Source organism: Sus scrofa, chromosome 14 (assembly GCF_000003025.6).
Source record: "Sus scrofa isolate TJ Tabasco breed Duroc chromosome 14, Sscrofa11.1, whole genome shotgun sequence".
NCBI classification, from domain to species: domain Eukaryota; kingdom Metazoa; phylum Chordata; class Mammalia; order Artiodactyla; family Suidae; genus Sus; species Sus scrofa.
The window spans coordinates 39,722,013-39,737,752 of NC_010456.5; the positions used below are offsets into that span (position 1 = coordinate 39,722,013).

Sequence of the window (15,740 nt, forward strand, 5' to 3'; positions counted from 1 at the left end):
ATCTGCTGATAACCTTTTCGGGGTTCCCTGGTATATTATTTGGTTTGTTTCCCTAGCTGCTTTCAATATTGTCTCTTTGTCTTTAATTTTGGTCAGTTTGATCAATACGTGTCTTGATGTATTCCTCCTTGGGTTTATTTTATATGGTACTTGTTGTGCTTACTGGATTTGAGTGAGTGGTTCCTTTCCCATGTTAGGGAAGTTTTCGGCTGTCTCTTGGAATATTTTTTCTGTCCTCTTCTCTTTCTCTTCTCCTTCTGGCACCCCTATAATATGGATGTTGATGCATTTAATGTTGTCCCAGAGTTCTCTGAGACTCGCTTCATTTGTTTTCAATCTTTTTTCTCTTTTCTGTTCTGCATCTGTGATTTCCACTCATCTGTCCTCCACCTCGCTTATTCCATCTTCTGCCTCCTATATTCTCCTGTTGGCTGCTTCTAATGAATTTTTTATTTCAGTTATTGTATTCTGCATCTCTTTTTGCTTAAGTTTTATATCTTGTATCTCTTTGGTTAGTGTTTCCTGTAAGTTATCCATCTTTGCCTTCAGTTTCTTTCCAATGTCTTGCATCATCTTCAGCATCAACAGTCTAAAGTCTTTTTCTTGGAGGCTGAGAATCTCCTGATCACTTAGCTGATTTTCTGGGGTTTTTTCTTTCTCCCTCATCTGGGTTAGAGTTCTCTGTCTTTCCATTTTCAGGTTTTTGGTGTGGTGAGCTTTTTCCAGATAATAGAGTTGTAGCCTCTTTTACTTCTGGTGCCTGCCCCCCTTGTGGCTAAAGTTGGTATGGGGCTTGCTGTAGGCTTCCTGATGGGAGGGACTGGTACCTGCCCACTGGTAGGTGGAGCTGATTCCTATCCCTCTGGTGGGTGGGGCTTTGTCTCTGGGTGAGATTAGAGGTGGCTGTGTGCTTAGGAGGGTCTTTAGACAGCATGCTTACTGATGGGCAGGGCTGTGATCCCACCTGGATTGTTGTTTGGCCTGGGGCTTCTCAGCACTGATGGGTGGGGCCAGATTTTCCCAAAATGGCCACCTCCAGAGAAACATACACTGATGAAGATTCCCAAGAGCTTTGCTTCCAATGTCCTTCCCTCACAACAAGCCACAGTCACCCCCTGTTTTCCCAGGAGATCCTCTGAGAACAGCAGCCAGGTCTGACCCAGATTCCTATGGAGACTTTGCTTTGCCCTGGGACCCAGTGCACATGAAAGTCTGTGTGTGCTTTTATGAATGGGATCTCCATTTCCCCCAGTCCCATGGAGCTCCTGCACACAAGCCCCACTGGCCTTCAATGCCAGATGCTCCAGGGGCTCTTTCTCCCAATGCCAGATCCCCAGGCATGGGGACTTGACATGGGGCTCAGAACTCTCACTCCTGTAGGTGAGTTTCTGTGATACAGCTACTTTCCAGTCTGTGGCCTTCCCAGCCATGAGGTATGGGGTTGCTTATATCGTGTAATCATTCCTCCTACCTCTTGATGTGGCCTCCTTTTTGTCTTCTGGATTAGGATATCTTTTTGAAAGTTTCAAGCCCATTTGATTGAAGATTGCTCAGCATTTGGTTGTGATTTTGTTGTTTTTAGGAACTCCTATATAAATATTTTTAAAAAGAGTTTTTGCTTTCATATTCAGGATTGTGTCATAAGCTTTTCATGTCTTTCTGATTATCAAGCACTGTGCTGACTGCATATTCCTTAAAGTACGGCCTATATCTTACATTTTTTGGTATTATCTTTGACATAGTATCTTGTTAAACATAGAAGGGGTGAAATCTTTTTTTTATTTCAGTAATAGGTGCTCAGTTAAATTTTGTTATTCAATTGATTTTATTTCTTGTTACTAGAACTCATGATTTTCCAACCATGAGTGAAATACATAAACCTCTTTTTATTCTTTATTTCCCTGGCAAAGAGTTTGTGTATGTTTTAATGGCAAACAGGCCCCTATGTATAAGGCTATTTCTTGAATCAATGACAATGATTATATTCTTGCTTACAAAAGCTGCATGGTTGCCTTTGCACTCTAGAGTTTATTTAGTATTCATTTTTAATTTTTGCCCATTAACATTTCTAACCTTGTGGTAGGTCATGGGCCCGTAAAACCTATGAATATGCCACCTGGCTAGAACTTTAAAAGGCTTACCTAGAGCAAAGGATATATTGTGGTTAAAATAATAATATCTGGGAGTTCCTGTAGTGGCTCAGTGGTAACAAACCCAAGTAGTATCCATGAGGATGCAGGTTCGATCCCTGGCCTCGCTCAGTGGGTTAAGGATGTGGCATTGCCATAAGCTGTGGTGTAGGTCGAAGATGTGGCTCGGATCCAGCATTGCTGTGGCTGTGGCGTAGGCTGGCAGCTATAGCTCCAATTTGACCTCTAGCCTGAGAACTTCCATATGCCATGGGTGCAGCCCTTAAAAAAAATCTGATATTTAGTAAATACAGTTTAAAATATTATTTTCTTTTTGTTAGCCAAAACAACTTGACCATTTACGTCTACTGTCAAGGTATTAGCATCTTAACTTTCCTCTCATTTGGACAAAAGCTAGGAGAAAAATTCCCTTTTGTGTAGGTGAGGAGATTAATTCTTAGCATCTGATGATAACTTAAAAATTTTTTGATTTACTTTTTATTGTGAGATATATATCAGCCATGGTTTAGAGTTCATAAAACCCTTACTACTGTATAATGAATGATTATAAATGAAAACTAGGGACAAGGAATAGAAATTGCCTAAACATTCCTATTGTGTTCCTTCCCGGTAACAACCCCCCCTCCACCTCTAGCAGTAACCACTATTCAGATTTTTTTTTTTTTTTTGGTCTTTTTGTTGTTGTTGTTGTTGCTATTTCTTGGGCCGCTCCTGCGGCATATGGAGGTTCCCAGGCTAGGGGTCCAATCGGAGCTGTAGCCACCGGCCTACGCCAGAGCCACAGCAACGCGGGATCCGAGCCGCGTCTGCAACCTACACCACAGCTCACGGCAACGCCGGATCGTTAACCCACTGAGCAAGGGCAGGGACCGAACCCGCAACCTCATGGTTCCTAGTCGGATTCGTTAACCACTGCGCCACGACGGGAACTCCATATTCAGATTTTTGTTTAATCATTTCTTTGCTTTTATGTACAGTTTTACCAGTACTGTGTACATCCCTAAAAAAATTTTTTTGTGTGTCTTTTTAGGGTTGCACCCATGGCATATGGAAGTTCCCAGGGTCGAATTGGAGCTGTAGCTGCCAGCCTACACCACAGCCACAGCAACTCAGGATCCGAGCCACAACTGTGATCTTACCCCAAAGCTCACAGCAATGCCATATTCTAACCCACTGTGCAAGGCCAGGGGTCAGACCAGTGTCCTCATGGATACTAGTTGGGTTCATTATCACTGAGCCACAGAGGGAACTCCCCCCAAACAATTTAGTTTTAAGTTTCTGAACTTGACATAAATGGAAAAACGCTATCTGTATTCTTTGGCATTTATTGTTTTGTGATTTGCTTTTTTTCAATTTTTTTTTCTGTTTTCTTTTTTTTCTTTTTAGGGCTGCACTCGCAGCATGTGGCAGTTCCCAGGCTAGGGGTTGAATCAGAGCTGTAGCCACTGGCCTACGCCACAGCCACAGCAATGCTGGATCCAAGCCAAGTCTGCAACCTACACCACAGCTCATAGCAATGCCAGATCCTTAACCCACTGATCGAGGCCAGGGATCAAACCTGCATCCTCATGGATACTAGTCGGATTCATTTCCACTGCGCCGCAACGGGAACTTCTTGTCCCTCAATATTACTTGTGAGATTTATCCATGTTGTTGTGTATAGATAGCTCTGGTATTCTTTTTTCTTTACTTTTGGCTGAACCCAGGGCATGTGGAAATTCCTAGGCCAGGGATTGAACCTGTGCCACAGCAGCAATCTGGGCAGCTGCAGTGACAACACCGTATCCTTAACCTGCTGTGCTGCAAGAGATCTCCTGGTTCATTTCTTTTTCATTGATGTTTAGAATTCTATATTATGAATGTACCACAGTTTATCTACCTATGCTGCTATAAACAATCATGTATGTATCTTCTGGTGGGCACATCAAAAATTTCTGTAGTGTATTTACCTAATAACAGAATTGTTACAGGATATGCATATCCCCTAGATAATGCCAAACATTTTCCAAATAGGTGTGCCAGCAATGTATGAGAGGTCCCATTGCTTTATGTTTGTATTAATACTTGATATTGTCAGACTTTAATAATGTTTGCCATGGATGTGTAATTTTTGCCTCATTGTGGTTTTATTTATTTATTTATTTTTGGTCTACTTGTAGTTTTAATTTTTGATTTACTTGATTATTAATGGGGTCAGGCATATTTTCATATATTGATGACCATTTGGATTTCTTCTTTAAATACTTGTTCAAATCTTTTGCCCATTTTTTCTATTGGTTTTTCTTATTGCTTGGTGAGATTTTTTGTTTTGTTTTTAATATTGTTTGAACAGTGGTCCTTTGTTAGTTATATGTGTTAAAAATATCTTTTCCCACCTTGTGGTTTGTCTTTTTGCTTTCTTTGTGGTGTCTTTTTTTTTTTTTTTTTTTTTTTTCCTGTTTTGGCCACCTTTCTGCATATGGAGTTCCTGGGCCAGGCATGAGATTCAAGCTGCAGTTATGACCTGCACTGCAGCTGCAATAATGCTGGATCCTTTAACCCACTGTGCTTTGGGATTGAATCTGCGTTCTGGTACTACAGAGATGCCAATGACCCTGTTGCGCCACAGCAAGATCACCTGTGGTGCTTTTGACATAGACATTTTTCTTTTTTTCTTTTTTTTTTTGGTCTCTTTAGGCCCACTCTTGTGGCACGTGGAGGTTCCCAGGATAGGGGTCCAATTGGAGCTGTAGCCACCAGCCTACACCAGAGCCACAGCAACACTAGATCCGAGCTACATCTGCAACCTACACCACAGCTCACGGCAACACCAGATCCTTAACCCACTGAGCAAGGCCAGGGATTGAACCCGCAACCTCATTGTTCCTAGTCGGATTCGTTTCCACTGCACCACAATGGAAACTCCACATTTTTCATTTTAATATGGGCAGTTTTTTTCAATTATTTCTTGTAGAGCTTTTTGTGTTTTATTTAGGAAGAACTTTCCCTAACCGGGAGTTGAAGACATTCACCTATATATATTTTAAAAAAAACCTTTATAAATTTTATCTTTCCCATGTAGGTCTTTAAACTAATTGGAACTGATTTTTGAATGTATGAGATAGAAAGTAGGGGCCCAATTTCATTTTTATTCATATGGATACCTAGTAAGACATTTTGAAAAGTCTGTCCTTTCTCTATTCATCTAAAAAGCTACCTCTGTCATATATCAAAATTTTATATATGTGTTTAGGTTTGTTTTGGGCTCTCCTGTTCCATTGGTCTATTTGTCCATCTCTGGGCTATTACCACGCTATTGCAGTCTAGCTTTATATTGTTTTGATATGTGTAGGACACGTCCTCCTTCTCCTTTTTCTTTAAGAATGTTGTGGTTAACTTGATATATTGTGTTTCAGTATTAGATTTAAAGTCAACTTTGTCAAATCCCACAAGAAAATATGTAGAGATATAATTGAAATTGCATTTAACCTGTGTATAAGTTTAAGCAGAACTGACATTTTCATAATATTGGGTCTTACCAACCATGAACATAGTATGTTTCTTCACCATAAATCTTTGGTGTCTTTAAATAAACATTTTATAATATTCTCTATAGAAGGACCTAAACAATTTTCAGAAAAGTGGGAGTGGGGAGGCCAAAAGTAGAAGGATACTAGAAGGTGAGATTGACAAACTTCACTAGTGTGGTCAGAAATTGAAAGACAACATATACAATTCATACTGATATTTTTCTCCACCTGGACCTTTCCTTGATATGAAAACCTATAAGATGAATAAGGTCTAGGGATCTAATATATAACATAGTGACCATAATTGATAACACTGTATTGTGTAATTGAAATTTTTCTCAGAGAATAGGATGTAAATGTTATCAGATGTCAAAAGCATAAATGTGTGAGTTGATGGATGTGTTCATTAACTTGGGGGAAATCCTTTCACAATGTATATGCACATCAAATCATTACATGTATTTTAAGTGTCTTACAATTTTATTTGTCAGTTATACTTTGATAAAGAAAAAATGTTTTGTTTTGTTTTTTAACACTACAGCCACTGGCATAAAGAGGTTCCCAGGCTAGGGGTCAAATTGGAGCTAAAGCTGCTGGCCTATACCACAGCCACAGCAATGCCAGATTTGAGCCTCTTCTGTGACCTACACCACAGCTCACGGCAATGCTGGATCCCCGACTCACTGAGTGAGGCCAGGGATCGAACCCACATCCTCATGTATACTAGTCAGATTCGTTTGTACTGCACCACAATGGGAACTCCAAGAAAAAATGTAAATTAAACTATATGAAAATAAAAAACCCTGTTTCCATTTTCTTTGAGTTTTCAACCATAACCCAAAACACACAGGTGATAATCTCATTTCCTTTTGTTGGAAGATGTTGGCTTTGCAACTAGAGCATGTAAAAATTCCCATTTGTGATATATATCCATCATAAAATTTCTCATTTTTCCATTCTTTCCTTTGACCCGCTATCTGAGGAAGAAGTAACTGTGAGGAAGAAATTCCAATGCTGGTACACCCATAAGTATTCTGATGTCAGAACAGTTGGAATAGTTGTGATTACAGATTCCTTCCTACGTAGAGTATTCCTTTATATTCCCCACAGTCAACCAACAGCAGAGGACCCTGGAAAGTTATGCCCAGTTTCCCTCTAGAAAGGTAAAACGTAAAATAATTCATTGTTACATTCTCCCAGCTACATTTTTGACATTGTGCATTTTATTACTTTGACAGATAAGGCCAATCTTTTATCTGAGCTTTTCTGACCTGCTCCTGGGGATATGTTGGCTCATGGAGGCACTTCTCTATGGAACTTCAGCAGCAAGTAAGGACATTTTCTGCTATAACCTGCAAGCAGTTGGACAGGTGAGTGCTACTAGATTGTCACAGTACCTTACAAGAAAAGTACAGTCATCTAAATAAGAAGCAAAGATAATCCATTCTGGGAAGTGGGACCCTTTTCTTTCTTGTTACACTTAGAAACAATAGCTTTTATTGTATTTCCACATTAAAAAACTACTTATTTATTATAGGAAATTTGGAAAATTCAGAGAAACAAAAAGATAATTAAAATCAGCCAGATATAATCTGCTCTTTTTTTTTTTTTCCATAGGGCTGTACCTGTGGCATGTGAAAGTTCCATGGCATGTGGGATTTCCTAGGCTAATCACAGTTACAGCTGCCAGCCTACACCACAGCTCATGGCTATGTGGGATCCTTAACCCACTGAGTGGAGCCATGGATCGAACCTGCGTCCTCATGACTACTACTGAGGTTTGTTACCACCGAGCCACAACAGGAACTCCTAATCACTCTTTTTTTTTTTTTTTTTTTTTTTTTTGTCTTTTTTTGTCTTTTTGCCATTTCTTGGGCTGCTCCTGGGGCATGTAGAGGTTCCCAGGCTAGGGGTCGAATTGGAGCTGTAGCCGCCGGCCTACACCAGAGACACAGCAAAGCGGGATCTGAGACATGTCTGCAACCCACACCACAGCTCACGGCAACGCCGGATCCTTAACCCACTGAGCAAGGCCAGGGATTGAACCCGCAACTCACGGTTCCTAGTCGGATTCGCTAACCACTGAGCCACGATGGGAACTCCTCTCCTAATCACTCTTTAATATATTATTTTATATTTTCCAATCTTTTTATTTACAGGTATATGCATTTTAGAACAAATAAAATAATACATCAATACTTTTTTGTAATTTGCTGTGACCATATTTCCGTGTAATGGACTGTATTTCTACATCTTTTGAAGTTGCTGCATTTTTTTAACTACATTAATATAATAAACATTGACTTTTGGAAATACTGCAGATGATCATATATGAGTTATATGTTTTTCATAGATTTTATCAACAGATGAACCCAGATAGTATCATTAGTATATAATGTTTCTGAGCCTGCAGTGTAAAAAAAGAAGAGGTTAATATGCAGTTGGTACTCACTGCTGGATGCTTCATCTGGGATTTGTTATTAGAGGGGAAATTTGTTTCAGTTTATTAGGAAAATAATAATATTTTGGAGTTCCTTTGTGGCTCAGTGGTTAATGAACCAGACTAGGATGTATGAAGATGTAGGTTTGATCCCTGGCCTCACTCAGTGGGTTAAGGATCTGGTGTTGCCGTGAGCTGTGGTGTGGGTCTTAGATCCCATGTTTCTGTGGCTGTGGTGTAGGCTGGACCTGATTAACTTTGTAAACTTAGGCAAGTACTTAATCTTTATGAACTTCAGTGTCCTCAATCTGAAAAATGGTCATTAATAACATTTACCTTGTGCTTGGTACAGATATGATTAATGTTACTTTATTTTTTTGAATTTTATTGAGGTATAAATACAATAAATTGCATATATTTAAAGTGGACAATTTGATTATTTTATATATGTATGAAATTATCACCACAATCAAGATAACAAACATTCCTGTTTCCATCACCCTCCCAAATTATTTCAAGTGTATTTCCCTTTACTTCATGAACTGGATGCATTATAACTGTTGCTTTTAAAAATATTTGTTGATGGAGTTCCTGTCCTGGCTCAGTGGTTAACGAATCTGACTAGGAACCATCAGGTTGCGGGTTCGATCCCTGGCCTTGCTCAGTGTGTTAAGGTTCCGGCGCTGCCGTGAGTTGTAGTGTGGGTCGCAGATGTGGCTCTGATCTCGAGTTGCTGTGGCTCTGGTGTAGGCTGGTGGCTACAGCTCCGATTAGATCCCTAGCCTTGGAACCTCCATATGCCACGGGAATGGCCCCAGAAAAGGCAAAAAGACAAAAATATATACATGTATATATATATATATATGTATATATATGTATGTATATATTTGTTGGACATTTCCAATTTCTGGTTCATTTCTATGTTGGTATTTGTTGATTGTCTTCTTGCATGAGAATGAGTGACATTGTTCTTTGTATATAGAATATAATTTTTGTCTCATTATCTTTAGGCTGTGGTTCCAATTTTAGTCTAGTTCTCTACGTTTTGGCTATGTTGGTTTGGGACTGTCATGTGCATTCATGGTGCCGGGCTTAGGCTGAGATTTGTATGGAATCACAGACAGAATGAGGGCATCTGCTTTTCTGGCTCTGTCATTTCTGGGATACCCCCCCCCCACTTTCCTGCCTGAGCGAAGCCCTTCTCTGGTTCCTATAGGCTTTTTTTTTTTTTTTTTTTTTTTTTTTTTTTGCTTTTTAGAGGCGTACCTGTGGCATATGGAAGTTTCCAGGCTGCCTGGGTGGGTCAAATCAGAGCTACAGCTGCTGGTCTATACCACAGCCACAGCAATGCGGGGTTTGAGCCATGTCTGCAACCTACCACAGCTCATGGCAACACTGGATCCCTGACCCACTGAGGGAGGCCAGGGATCAAACCTGCATCTTCATGGGATTCGTTTCCGCTGTGTCATAACGGGAACTCCAAAGATGGGCTTCTATTAGAGTTTTAGGTGCCTACATTGAGCAGCATCATGATTGGGATACGCACTTGAGTCATCTGTGAGAGAGGAAAAGTTTGGGAAATTTAGTTCTGTGCAGTTCACTTCACATTTGATTCCCTTCTTCAATCCACTTGCTTTTGTTTACTTTTCAGAATCCTCAAGTAGTTGATTTTTACATATTTTTCCAGAGTTTTTTTTGCTTTGTTTTGTTTTGTTTTGTTTTGTTTTTGTAATCAGTGGGAGAGGTGGGCTATAGAGGGCTTAAACACAGTAGCTTATTTATTTGTTTATTTAGTTTGCTGTTGTTGCTGTTCTTTGGCCATGTCCATGGCACTTGAAAGTTTCTGGGCCAGGTATGGAACATGCACCACAGCAGCAACCCGAGCTGCTGCAGTGACAACACTGGATCCTTGACCCATTGTGCCGCAAGTGAATTCATAGTTTTTTTTTTTTTTTTTTAAGTTTTAGTTTTTAAATTGTGGTAAAGTACATATAACATAAAACTTACTATTTTAACTATAAAATGCTTTTAAAATAAATGTTATTGGAATATAGGTGACTTAAAATGTTGCATTAGTTTCAAGTGCACAGCAAAGTGAATGTCATACATATACATATATTCATTCTTTTCCAGATTCTTTCCCCATATAGCCTATCACAGAGTATTGAATAGATTTCCCTGAGCAATATAGTAGGTTCTTGTTACTGATGGATTTTGTATATAATAGTGTGTATATGCTATTCTCAGCCTCCCAGTTCATCCCTCCCAACAGTGTTTCCCCTTTGTAACTATAAATTTGGTTTTGAAATTTTTGAGTCTGTTTTTATTTTGTGAATAAGTTCTCTTGTATCATTTTTATTATATTCCACATAATTAGTGATCTCACATGATATTTGCCTTTCTGTGACATACCACTTAGTAGTATGATAATCTATAAGTCCATCCATGTTGGTGCATATGGCCTTATTTTGTTCTTTTTTATGGCCGAGTAGTATTGTATTGCATATATGTACTACTTTTTTTTTTTTTTTTTTTTTTTTTTTTTTTTTTTTGCTTTTTGCTTTTTAGGGCCATACCCTCGGCATATAGAAGTTCCCAGTCTAGGGGTCGAATTGGAGCTGCAGCTGCTGGCCTATGCCACTGCCACTGCCACAGCCACAGCAACACCAGAACTGAGCCATGTCTTTTACCTACACCACAGCTCATGGCAACACCAGGTCCTTAACCCACTCAGCAAGGCCAGGGATCGAACCCGTGTCCTCATGGATACTAGTTGGGTTCATTACTGCTGAGCCACAGTGGGAACTCCTGTACCAAATCTTCTTTATCTAGCCCTCTGTTGATGGACATTTTAGGTTGCTTCCATGTCTTGGCTATTGTAAATAGTGCTGCAGTGAACACTAGGCCACATGTAGCTTTTTGAATTAGAGTTTTCTCTGGATATAGGCCTAGGAGTGGGATTGCTGGATCATATGGTAGTTGTATATTTAGTTTTTTAAGCTACCACCTTACTATCCTCTATAGTGGTTGCACCAACTTACATTCCCACCAGCAGTGTAGCAGGGTTCCCTTTACCTCACACTCTCTCTAGCATTTGTTTGTAGACTTTTTTTTTTTTTTTTAAATAGCTGCACCTGTAGCATATAGAAGTTCCCAGGCCAGGGACCGAATCTGCAGCTACAGTGTACACCACAGCTTTGGCAACACCAGATCCTTAACCCATTGTGCTAGGCCAGGGATCAAACCCATTCTGCTATAGAGGCAACAGATCCTTAACCTGCTGCCCCACAGCAGGAACTACTATACAAAAGCTTTTAAGTTTAATTAGGTCTCATTTGTTTATTTTGCTTTTGTTTCCTTTGCATTAGGGGATTGGTTCTAAAAACAATGTTGCTACATCAGAGTGTTCTGCCTATGTTTTCTTCTAAGAGTTTTATGATATTATTTTTTGCTTTGAAATCGATTTTCCCTGATATTTATATAGCCATTTCAGTTTTCTTTTGACTGTCATTAACCTGCTTTTATCTTTTTACTTTTTTATTTTAACTTAGTTATGTATTTATAATTAAAATGCTTTTTTTGTGTGTCTTTTTGCCATTTCTTGGGCCGCTCCCACAGCATATGGAGTTTCCCGACTAGGGATCCAGTTGGAGCTGTAGCCGCAGGCCTATGCCAGAACCACAGCAACTCGGGATCCGAGCCGCATCTTCAACCTACACCACAGCTCTCGGCAACACCGGATCCTCAACCCACTGATCAAGGCCAGGGATCAAACCCACAACCTCATGGTTCCTAGTTGGATTTGTCAACCACTGAGCCACGACGAGAACTCCTAAAATGCGTTTCTGTAGGCAGCATAAGTTAGGTTTTACTCTCTTATCTAGTCTGACAATGCTGTCTTTTAATTGTGGTGTTTAGACTACTTACAATTGATTTGGTTGTATTGTTGCATTTGAATCTATCATTTTGGTATTTGTTTTCTTTTTGTTCTATCTGTTCTTTGTCCATTTCCTTATTTTTTTCTGTCCTCATTTAGATTTATATTACTATATTTTATTATTACCTTTTAACTCCTCTATTGGTTTAAACAGCTAAAACTCTTAGTTGTGTTATTATAGAGGTTGTTTTGCAGAATTCATAGTATACATTTTAACTTATCATACTTAACTTCAAGTGCTATCATATCTCTTCACATATAAGAATCTTAACAACAGAGTATTATTTCCATTCCTCTCCTCCTGGACTTTATACTATTGTTGTCATGCATTTTTCAAAGCCCACAATACATTTGCTTAGTTGATTTTTTGTTGTTGTTGTTGTTGTTGTTGTTGTTGTTGTTGCTATTTCTTGGGCCGCTCCCACGGCGTATGGAGGTTCCCAGGCCGGGGGTTGAATCGGAGCTGTAGCCACCGGCCTACACCAGAGCCACAGCAACGCGGGATCCGAGCCGCGTCTGCAACCTACACCACAGCTCACGGCAACGCTGGATCCTTAACCCACCGAGCAAGGGCAGGGACCGAACCCGCAACCTCATGGTTCCTAGTCGGATTCGTTAACCACTGCGCCACGACGGGAACTCCCTAGTTGATTTTTTTAAGAGATTAAATAATAAGAAAAAATCTTTTGTACTAACTTTTTTGGTGTTTTTTCATTCTTTTGAGTATATCCAGATTTCTGTCTGGTATCATTTCCCTCTGCATAACTCTTTAACATTCTTGTAGTATGGATCTACTTTTGGATATCTGGAAATGTCTTTATTTAGCCTTTTTTGGAGGAGTATATTTATTTGCTAGGTATATAATTCTACATTGATAAAATTACAGTCACAAAATTTGCTCTATGTCTTTTTTTCTTGGCATTTTCATTTAAAAAATTTTATTGGAGTGTAGTTGATTCATAATGTTGTGATAGTTTCAGGTGTACAGCAAAGTGATTCAATTATACGTATAGATATATCCATTTTCAAATTCTTTTCCCATATTGAGTAGAGTCCCCTTTCCTTTTTTTTTTGCCATTTCTTGGGCCACTCCCACGGCATATGGAGGTTCCAGGCTAGGGGTCTAATCGGAGCTCAGCCGCCGGCCTGCGCCAGAGCCACAGCAACTTGGGATCCAAGCCGCGTCTGCAACCTACACCTGATCGTTAACCCACTGAGCAAGGGCAGGGGTCAAACCCGCGACCTCATGGTTCCTAGTCGGATTTGTTAACCACTACGCCACGACGGGAACTTCGAAAGTCATTGTCTGAGGCTTTTTTCTTTGTCAGGTAGGTAAATCCAGTTCTTGTCACTCCATCTTGGCCAGAAGTGGAAGTACCAGTTTGTTTTTGTGAAATTGTAAAATGTATTTTTAAGCATCCATGTGATGATCATTAGGCCAGGTATTGTTATATTATTATTGTAATATCAAGTATTTTTTATCACGTGTGCTTGGTACAAGATGTTATAAGTAAAACTCAGAGACGGAGAGTATGCTAAAAACTTCATCCTTTCAATATTCAGGGTTAACTTGGAGGTCTTAGGGGAATATATTATATAAATAATTCTCAATAAATACCCAAATTATTCTTTTTTCTAAAAAAATATTTATTTATTTATTTATTTATTTATTTAGTCTTTTGTCTTTTTAGGGCCATACCTGCTACATATGGAGGTTCCCAGGCTAGGGGTCCAGTCGGAGCTATAGCTGCCAGCCTATGCCACAGCCACACCAATGCCAGATTTGAACCACGTCTGCGACACACCACAGCTCATGGCAATGCCGGATCCTTAACCCACTGAGCAAGACCAGGGATCAGACCCACAACCTTGCAGTTCCTGTCGTGGCTCAGTGGTTAACGAATCCAACTAGGAACCATTGGATGTTGGATGGTGGCTGTTGTGTAGGCTGATGGCTGCAGCTCCAATTAAACCCCTAACCTGGGAACCTCTGTATGCCTCGGGTATGGCCTTAGAAAAGACAAAAAGACCAAAAACAAAAACAAAAACAAAAACCTGCAACCTCATGGTTCCTAGTCAGATTCATTTCCACTCCACCACGACGGGACCTCCCCAAATTATTCTTTAGAAAATAAAAAAATGTCCAGACTCTTCCAGATTAAATAGTTTTAATAGTCCCCATTGTATTTCCTTCTAATAAATTCTGCCATCTTGGAGGGGGAAAAAATGCTATTTAATAACTTGGCTCTTTTCTTTTTTTCTTTTGTCCAGTGTTCTCTCTCTCTTTTTTATTGTTTTGCTTGTTTCTGTTTTTTTTTTGTTTTTGTTTTTGTTTTTGTTTTCTCTCTTGGCTGCCCCATGGCATATGGAGTTCCTGGGCCAGAGGTCAGATCCAAGCTGCAGTTGTGACCTATGCAGCAGTGCCAGATCCTTAACCTACTGGGCCAGGGATCGAACCTGCATCTTAGTGCTCTAGAGATGCCACCAATTCCAGTGCACCACAGCAGGAACTACTCTCTCTCTTTTTAAAATCGAAGTATATTGGAGTTCCCATCGTGGCTCAGTGGTTAACAAATCCGACTAGGAACCATGAGGTTGTGGATTCAATCCCTGCCCTTGCTCAGTGGGTTAAGGCTCTGGCGTTGCTGTGAGTTGTGGTGTAGGTGGCAGATGCAGCTTGGATCCCTCGTTGCTGTGGCTCTAGTGTAGGCTGGTGGCTACAGCTCCTATTAGACCCCTAGCCTGGAACCTCCATATGCCATGGGAGCGGCCCCAGAAAAGGCAAAAAGACAAAAATAAATAAATAAGCAAAAAAATAAAATCAAAGTATATTGGATTTACAGTATCGCATTAGTTTCTGGTGTACAGCAAAGTGACTCAATTTTATACATAACTGTGTAACTATATAGTTATATATATGTATATACTTTTTCATATTGTTTTCCATATGGTTTGTTACAGTATACTGAGTATTGTTCTGTGTGCTATACAGTAGGTCCTTGTTATCTATTTTATATATAGTACTTTGTATCTGCTAATCTCAAACTCCTAATTTATCCCTCGCCCACCCCCTTTCCCCTTTGATAACCATAAGTTTGTTTTCTATGAGTATGAATCTGTTTCTGTTTCATAAATAAGTTCATTTGTGTCATATTTAGCTTCCACATGTATCATATGCTGTGGGTGCGGCCACAAAAATATGATATTTGTCTTTTTCTTTCTGACTGAATTCACTTAGTATGGTAATCTCTCTGTCCATCCATGTTGCTGAAAATGGCATTTTTCACTATTTTATAGCTAAGTAGTATTCCATTGTACAAATATACCACATCTTCTTTATCCATTCATCTGTCAAAGGACTTTAGTTTGTCTTGATTATTGTATGTAATGCTGCAGTGAACACTGGTACTCATGTATCTTTTTGAATTATGGTTTTCTTCGGATGTATGCCCAGGAGTAGGATGGATTGTTGGATCATGTGGCAACTCCATTTTTAGTTTTTTAAGAAACTGCCATACTGTTTTCTGTAGTATACTGCGATGAGCAATGGTGTACATCTGTCTTTTTATTTCTTTATTTTTTATTTTTTTTGCTAGTGCCACACCTGTGGCATATGGAGGTTCCCAGGCTAAGGGTCTGATTAGAGCTACAGCTGCTGGCCTACACCACAGCCATGGCAATGCCAGATCTAAGCTTCATCTGTG

The 15,740-nt window shown here is 39.7% G+C and overlaps 1 protein-coding gene across 10 annotated transcripts in view; it reads left to right on the forward strand.

Annotated features, from left to right (window-relative positions):
• The window catches only part of TMEM116 (transmembrane protein 116), a 116,875-nt gene that overhangs the window by 26,274 nt on the left and 74,861 nt on the right, over positions 1–15,740 (forward strand). For 9 of the 10 annotated variants that reach the window (XM_021074212.1, XM_021074211.1, XM_005657328.3 and 6 more), the window contains one exon: positions 6,898–7,029. In XM_021074212.1, the coding sequence (XP_020929871.1) occupies positions 6,898–7,029 (132 nt within the window). Of the gene's footprint in view, positions 1–6,436; positions 6,823–6,897; positions 7,030–15,740 lie in introns of those variants that run through there. The other variant, XM_021074217.1, reaches the window with a different exon arrangement.